Genomic DNA, 7,974 nt, shown 5'->3' with positions numbered 1-7,974 from the left:
GTAATCGGGGATTTATTTTTTAATACCATCCCTGGCCCATGGGGAGTTTTTTTCGGGGAAAAACCATTCCATTCGGGGTCGGGAGGTCGGGTCCCCGTCGGGCCGGTTTCAAATTGTCATCCCTACATTCCACCCACTTGACATTATCAATGGATGAAATTTATTTGAACAGCATACTCTTTTCCACGGATCCACCTCCTCTTCAGCACTATTCAATCTGGCTATTTTCTTGTATTTTTTTAGGATCATTCGACTGGTCATCCGGTAACAAAGTGACAGTCGCAGTTGATGAGGGTGACAGCCACGATAGACAAGTATTGCACTAGTTGTCTAGGTAGTCGTCCGGCTGGTCAACTGACATGTACAAAATGTGGCCTCTCCCTCACCTTTGGATCCCTGGTTGCCACACGTCTTCATCTACTAGAGAGTGCAAGACATGGCTAGACAGAACATGACTGAAAAGGAAGCGGATCCCTTTCCCACTTTTAAAAGTTTCTTTAAACTAATATTGATTTGAGAGCTTTCACATTAAATTTTGGAAGAATTACCACTTGGAAGTGGTTGTACAAAATAATTATAAATTTATAGAAAAAAATTTAAGACTTTAATTATTAATGTACATAAATTTTACTACTAAACTGAAATTATTTTTTAAAAATTTACACTGAATAATAATTGTTAGTTAAATTTTCACATATTAAATTTCATTAAGTATACTATCGTGGAAAGATTATTGAAATTTTGGCTGCCCTTAACAATTATTATTTACACTTAATAATATTAGCTAAAAATTTACACCAATTTGCTTTCCATGATAGTATACTTAATGAAATTTAATATGTGAAAATTTAACTAATTATTATTATTCAGTGTAAATTTTTTAAAAATAATTTCAGACAAAATTTTAAATTTCAATAATAATTGTTAGCTATTTCCTATTTTTAAGGGCAGCCAAAAAAAAAATTGGACTCCTTTCAATTCAAATTTAGATTGGATGGTGTTGTTTAGGTCCTGTTTCAATAATTTAAATTGTTCATTTGTAAAAAAATTTGCGTTTATCATTCACAAAAAAATTAGATCGATTCGATAATCGTGACATATTCAGTTTATCGCATTTATCATCAAAGCAATGGATAATCTATTTTCAAAAGCACATTTATCATGTATTTTATTTTTTTAAGACAAAAGTGATAAATTAAACAAGTTAAAATTATCAAATCAGCTTAATTTTGTTATAGATGATACACGCAAAGGGTCCGACAACCTAAACAATTATAATCATCGAATTAGGACTCGTGGTAAGTCTCACAAGTCCGAACAACACTATCCACTCTTGATCTGGAACTAGAGGGAATCTAATCCAAAAAAAAAAAACTATTAACAATTTCCTTCATTTAATACTTTTGGAAATTTTTTTTATATAAACACTAAACAATAATTATAATTTTAAATAGATTAAATCCCTTCTTATTCACAAGCTTCTTTGTTAATTGGCATGTGATTGTTTGGGGTGTCCTAAATAAGTATATTTTTTATCTTTTTGGACTAAAAAATTGAGGAAGAAAATATGGATGTTTGGGTTAACTTTTTAACTTTTTATTGAAAAATGTGTAATAAAAAATTATAAAAATTAATTTGTAAGAAAAAATTAAGATTGGGAGTTGTGCAGCCGTAATTGTTGACTTTTGATGAATAGTATTAATTTTTTAATTTTTTAAATAATTTTTTAACTTTTTAAATTTTTTGTAATATGTCAAACGTGACCTAAATATTAATATATTCACTAAAATATAAGACTTACATGTGAATTTCATGATTTGATGCGAAAGTCATCTGATTGGCCATTTTTTTTTATGTTACATTTATTAGTTGGCTTTTTTAAGTGATTAATTTTATAATTACACGTTAAAAATTCATTTCATTTGTAGGGCTACTCATGTATAATTCGTTAAAATTTCATTTAAGATTGACTCGTTATGCAATTAAATTAAACTTAAACACATGTTAAAATTTGTTAAATTGTTAAACTAAATTTAATCAACTAAGGTCTCGTTTGACAATCCTACTTTTTGGCTTAAGAGCGAAAAAGTCATTAAAAATATCAAAAAGTCAATAACTTATACTAAAAAGTTAAAAATTCTCTTTTCTCTTTACTTTTTGTACATCTTTTAGTAAAAAATTAAAAATTCATTCCAAATATATTAATTTTTTTACATCATATTTTAATTAAAAAGTTAAAAAATTACTAAAAAATATGTTCCCAAACAAGATCTTAATTCGCTAAATTTATATACACTATAAAAAATTAAGATATTAGAGCCCGATAGGTTCCAAAATTGGGCAAATTACATATACACCCCTCGAGGTTTGGCTAAATTACAGATGCCCCCCTGAGGTTTCAGAAATTACGAATTCCTCCCTGAATGCTATATTTGCATAAGAAATTAGGGGGTAATTTGTTATGAAATATAAATCTCAGGGGGCAAATTGTTATGAAAATACAAACCTCAGGGGGCGGGATGTAATTTCTGAAACCTCAGGGGGGTATCTGTAATTTAGCCAAACCTCGAGGAGTGTATATGTAATTTGCCCTTAAAAATTCATTAAAGGTCGGCTTATTATATTAATAAATCAAATTTAAATGCATTTTGAGGTCTTGTTTGGCATGCGAATATTTTAGTCTAAAAGTTAAAAATTATTAAAAAAATTAAAAAACTTATAACTTATATTAAAAAGTCAAATATATATATATTTTTTTACTTTTTACATATCATTTCGTAAAAAATAAAAAAATTATTTCAAAGATACTAATTTTTTTACCTTATATTTTAATTAAAAATTAAAAAATTACTAAAATAACAACAAAGCCTTAATTTCGTTAAATTTTAAATCCAAACTTCAACAACGTATTACAAAACTTGATTCAACTCAGCTTGACTCGCCCTACTCAGGGAACAAAACTCGTGGATTTATGAAGAAACCATTAGTGAATTAATTTTCAGTTTAAAAGCCTTACATCATAAATAAATACCTACTTTTCAGTTTCATGGCTAGGCTAACCCAGCTGACTCGTCATCTCTCTCTCTCTCATGCCCAAAAAATGATTCCAAAATTAAGTGGCAAAGCTCATTAAAAAGTCCACAAAAGTGATTGACTTTTTCTCTTCAAATGTTGTTGATGATTTTATGAAGTTACCAAAATACCCTTTTTCTCAACTACCACCTCCACCACGGTTTTACCAGACCCACCTAAACCAACCCTATAAAACCCCTTCTCTCCCCTCCCTCTTCTCTTCAGGTACCCTTCAAACTCACACGCAAAAGGTACCCCCACTTTCTCTCTCTAAAATCTCTCTCTGCAAAAAAAAAAAAAAAAAAAAAAAAAAAAAAAACACAAATCCAGTAATGGCTATTGCTAGCACTAGTTCTCTCCTTCCTACCAAAACTTTGATTCAAACCCAATCTCTCTCATCTTCTTCCCAAACCCACCAGCCTTCTCTCCCCAAATCCCTCAGATCCGTCAAACCCATCTCCGCCGTCCATTCCCCCGAGCCCTCCAAGAACCCCATCGTCTCCGACAAGCCACCGAAGCCAACCACTTCGGCGGCGGCGGCAACCTCGGCGGCCGCGACGGTGACGAAGCCTGATACTGTTCCGAAGAAATGGACTGTCGATAGCTGGAAGGCGAAGAAGGCTCTTCAGCTTCCGGAGTACCCAGATCAGGAAGAGCTCGAAACGGTTCTCAAAACCCTCGATGCGTTCCCTCCGATTGTGTTCGCCGGAGAGGCTAGGCATCTCGAGGAACGCCTCGGCGAGGCTGCCATGGGCAATGCGTTTTTGCTTCAAGGTGGAGATTGCGCTGAGAGTTTCAAGGAGTTTCACGCGAATAACATTCGAGACACTTTCAGGATTATCCTCCAGATGGGTGCTGTGTTGATGTTCGGTGGACAAATGCCAGTAATCAAGGTCAGTTTTTTCTTTTCTCTTTCTTTAATTTTTGTCTATTTGAGCTTGTTTTGGTGTTTCTATTGAAATTGAACAAAGTTTGGATTCTGGGTATTGGTAATCGAGGTCATTTTTCTCTGTTGATTTGATATTGTTTTGGTGTTTTTTTTTTTTTTAATAATTTATTTATTCAAATTGAACGGAATTTGGATTCTGGGTATTGGTAATCAAGCTCATTTTTGTCTTGTTTTGGTGTTTTTATTGAAATTGAACGAAATTTGGATTCTGGGTATTGGTGATTTAGGTGGGAAGAATGGCCGGTCAGTTTGCGAAACCCAGATCGGATCCATTTGAAGAGAAGAATGGTGTGAAGCTTCCGAGTTACAGAGGTGACAATATCAATGGAGACGCCTTCGATTTGAAGTCGAGAACTCCGGACCCACAGAGGTTGATCAGAGCCTACTGTCAATCTGCAGCAACTCTCAATCTCTTGAGGGCTTTCGCCACCGGAGGGTACGCCGCCATGCAACGAGTCACCCAGTGGAATATGGATTTCACAGAGCACAGTGAGCAGGGAGATAGGTATGCCCAGTTCAGCCACAGTGATGTTTTGTTTTGTTTCCTAATCCTGCTTTAGCTTGAAAGATTTTCTTTGGAATATTTCTGTTTAAAAACAAATGAACATTCTGATTCTAGGTCACTTTCATGTGCTTTGTTGATATTTATGGCTTCTTATAATTTTGTCATTTTAGAGCTTTTATGTTGAATTTCAATTCTATTTAGTCCTCTATCAATGTCACTGGTATTATATATGTATATATATATATTTGGATTTATACAATATAATAGCTGTCGATGAGAGTATCTGTAGTGGAGATGGTGAAAGTTTAGGCCGGTAGCATCTCCACGTGGAGAGAAAGCCACTCCCCAACAACCACCAACAGTTAGATGCGAGCAACCAACTCAACCACCCCAATGCCACCAAAGGCTATATTTTAATTGGGTTGAACGGTCTATTTATTTATTTATCTTGGAAGATAGCGGTTTAATTGAAGCTGAGAGGCTTGTGCATGCCGCCGTGGCTAGCTAAAGTGCTAACCACATATAGCAAACAACTTACCGATTGACTGGTTAGCATTTTAGATAATATATGCATTGGAGTTCCCAAAAGTAAGAACTCCAATTCTTAATATATGCATTTAGCAATTCCTCTCAAGAACTCCAATTCTTGACTCAAACTTAAACCCAAACTTACATGAAATTGAATTTTTCTCAATCCAAATCAAGGGAGACTCAAATGTTTATTCAAAAATTTCAAGGCTATTTTGTTGCTCTCAAAATCACCACTTTGCCATTAGTGAAGCTTTTACAAGAATTTATGCTTAAATATGAGTTTATCCAGCGAGTGGTTCATATCAAATAAAGCTTTTATTCAAAAAAATTATCTACTTTTTAGTACAATTTTGAATAAGAATTGGAGATGGCCTAACTAACCATTTTTTTTATGAGAGCATCTTCTTAACATGTCCTTGAGAGATGCTCTTACGTGTTAACAGACTTTTTGCCTTGCACTTTTATTATTAGTGCTTGGGAATTTTGAACTTAAAACTAGGTTTTGTTGGACGCTCGGTGCATATTTGAGTTAGGGTGGGTTAAGTTACTGTGTATTTAGATCTTACAAGGTTTATTGTTGTCATGGCACATCAGGTATCGGGAACTAGCTAACCGAGTTGATGAGGCCCTTGGATTCATGTCTGCTGCTGGACTTACAGTTGATCATCCTATCATGACAACCACTGATTTTTGGACATCGCATGAGTGCTTGCTCTTGCCTTATGAGCAGTCACTTACCAGGATGGATTCAACTTCCGGCTTGTACTATGATTGTTCTGCTCATTTCCTCTGGGCTGGGGAACGAACTCGGCAACTTGATGGTGCCCATGTTGAGTTCTTGAGAGGAATTGCTAATCCCCTTGGAATTAAGGTAACTTCATTATTTTAGTCTTATTTAGGTTGTTTATTTATGTCGAATGTTAGGTTGATGTGTAATATGTGGAGTAAGAATAGGTGGCCTAATAAAATTGCTTTAAAACAGGTGAGTGACAAAATGGACCCTAATGAGCTGGTTAAGCTCATTGAGATATTGAATCCTCAGAACAAACCAGGGAGGATTACAATTATCACAAGAATGGGAGCAGAGAACATGAGGGTGAAGCTTCCTCATCTAATTAGGGCAGTTCGCAGGGCAGGGCAAATTGTAACTTGGGTTAGTGATCCTATGCATGGCAACACCATCAAGGCTCCTTGCGGTCTCAAAACTCGCCCCTTCGATGCCATCAGGGTAAAGTGCTCACTTTTCTATTTTTTTCCTTTTTTTTTTTTGGGTTGGATTTTTTATTCAATTTGAATGATTTACTTAATTTAACCTACACAATGGCATCAATAAGAACGAAAATGGAACTAGGCACTCGGGATGACACCAACATAAATACTAATTCATGCCCAAAACTAATTGCAAATAATGGTATGTCCATTTATAAGTACTTTCTAAAATGAAGCACTATGTAATAGTTTTGTATACATGAGTTGGCCAAATTCCCATTAAAGCTGTGGCTTTTAAGATGCTTTTTGTTATACTGTTTGTTACGAATTGACCAATATAAGCTTGATTTTCTGCAATGGAATTGTGAGAATTATGTGTGTGAATAATTTTCTGCCACATCACTTTTAATTATTTGGTAAAGAGTCATAGTATGAAAAATCACATTACTCATCAATGATCGCTTCTCTTAGAACATCAGGATCTATGCCACGTGCATGATCGTAAGAAGAGGGTCCATTGTTTTGGAATTTATTCTTTTTTTATTCGATAAGCTGGATAATTGAGCCTTGGCTCAATCCTGAGGGTGGGCCTACTTAGTTGAACCACCTTGAATTATGGGGCATTGTTTAGCTTACAGTGAAGATGGTTATTCATTTCTTAGCGAAGAGACTTGGAACAAGATTATAAATAAGGTGTGGTTGGTGGGAAAGTGAGACATTTCTTTGGTTAGATTCCTTGAACGTGTATTCAATGACGCAAGTAAGACATTTCTTTGGTTGGTAGGTGTGGTGGTGTCCTCGTCTTTGATAGGTTAAATTATGAATTTTATTTTCATTAATCCCCGCATACAAGCCAATTTACTTATCATGGAAATTTGTCGTTTGATGGAAACTAATTAAAATTATTCGTTGAAAATATTAAAATTTTGCGTTTCATATGAACAGGCCGAAGTGAGAGCCTTCTTTGATGTGCATGAGCAAGAAGGAAGTCACCCGGGTGGAGTTCATTTAGAGATGACTGGCCAAAATGTGACAGAGTGCATTGGTGGGTCACGAACTGTGACCTTTGATGACCTGAGTTCGCGCTACCACACCCACTGTGATCCTAGGCTTAACGCTTCTCAATCTCTGGAGCTTGCTTTCATCATTGCAGAGCGACTACGAAAGAGGCGGCTCGGATCACAGAATTCATTAAAGCTGTAAAATGGCTTCATCAAGAGACCCTCCAAATATTGTTGCTTCTTTTTAATATCTAAATTTGCATCACTGGGCTGTATAAGTACAATATTGTATTTTGGCTGTTTTAGTTTTAAAGTATGTCATGTCATGTATTGTATGTGTATATTGTGAAGTGATGGTTTGAGAACTCTGAAGAGACGGTAATAAAGCAACAAATTATGGCTGCATTATGCATTGATAAATGGTGTTTTAGTGGAATAGTGTAGTTTATTGGAGTTGCTTATGATTAATTTTTATTTTAGAAATTGGTAGTGTTTGTTTATTGTAACTTTTGTCTATAACTTATGTGTTAAAAATAAATTAAATACATTTTAAAAGTTAATCATTTAAACAAATTTATGCGCTAAAAATAATTTAATTACATTTTAAAAGTCAATCATTGGGAAGGTGATTATGTATGATTTTTTACATTTAATTTTTTATTATCAGTTTTTAATTTTTGTATTCTGATTATTAGTTGCACTAATAG

The 7,974-nt window shown here is 34.4% G+C and overlaps 1 protein-coding gene across 1 annotated transcript; it reads left to right on the top strand.

The window, feature by feature from the left end:
* The first annotated feature begins 3,033 nt into the window (after positions 1–3,033).
* On the top strand, positions 3,034–7,687 carry LOC114297781 (phospho-2-dehydro-3-deoxyheptonate aldolase 1, chloroplastic). Its single transcript, XM_028242257.2, has 5 exons — positions 3,034–3,965; positions 4,249–4,526; positions 5,652–5,928; positions 6,040–6,285; positions 7,212–7,687. Exons 1-5 carry the CDS (start codon positions 3,186–3,188, stop codon positions 7,467–7,469), a joined length of 1,839 nt encoding a protein of 612 aa, XP_028098058.2. The 5' UTR covers positions 3,034–3,185; the 3' UTR covers positions 7,470–7,687.
* The last annotated feature ends 287 nt before the right edge of the window (positions 7,688–7,974 follow it).

The sequence above is a fragment of the Camellia sinensis genome, chromosome 6 (assembly GCF_055761805.1).
Source record: "Camellia sinensis isolate YWXY chromosome 6, ASM5576180v1, whole genome shotgun sequence".
NCBI lineage: Eukaryota > Viridiplantae > Streptophyta > Magnoliopsida > Ericales > Theaceae > Camellia > Camellia sinensis.
Note: the sequence above shows the minus strand (reverse complement) of the source record. Positions and strands in the feature narration are given on the sequence as shown.

What these genes read in the sequence shown, in the direction of transcription:
- LOC114297781 (XM_028242257.2), top strand. Translation starts at nt 3,186, where the DNA reads ATGAAGTTACCAAAATACCCTTTTTCTCAACTACCACCTCCACCACGG. An exon ending in CTAATCCCCTTGGAATTAAG is followed by an intron (nt 5,929 to 6,039) that starts GTAACTTCATTA and finishes GCTTTAAAACAG; the next exon opens with GTGAGTGACAAAATGGACCC. An exon ending in GCCCCTTCGATGCCATCAGG is followed by an intron (nt 6,286 to 7,211) that starts GTAAAGTGCTCA and finishes TCATATGAACAG; the next exon opens with GCCGAAGTGAGAGCCTTCTT.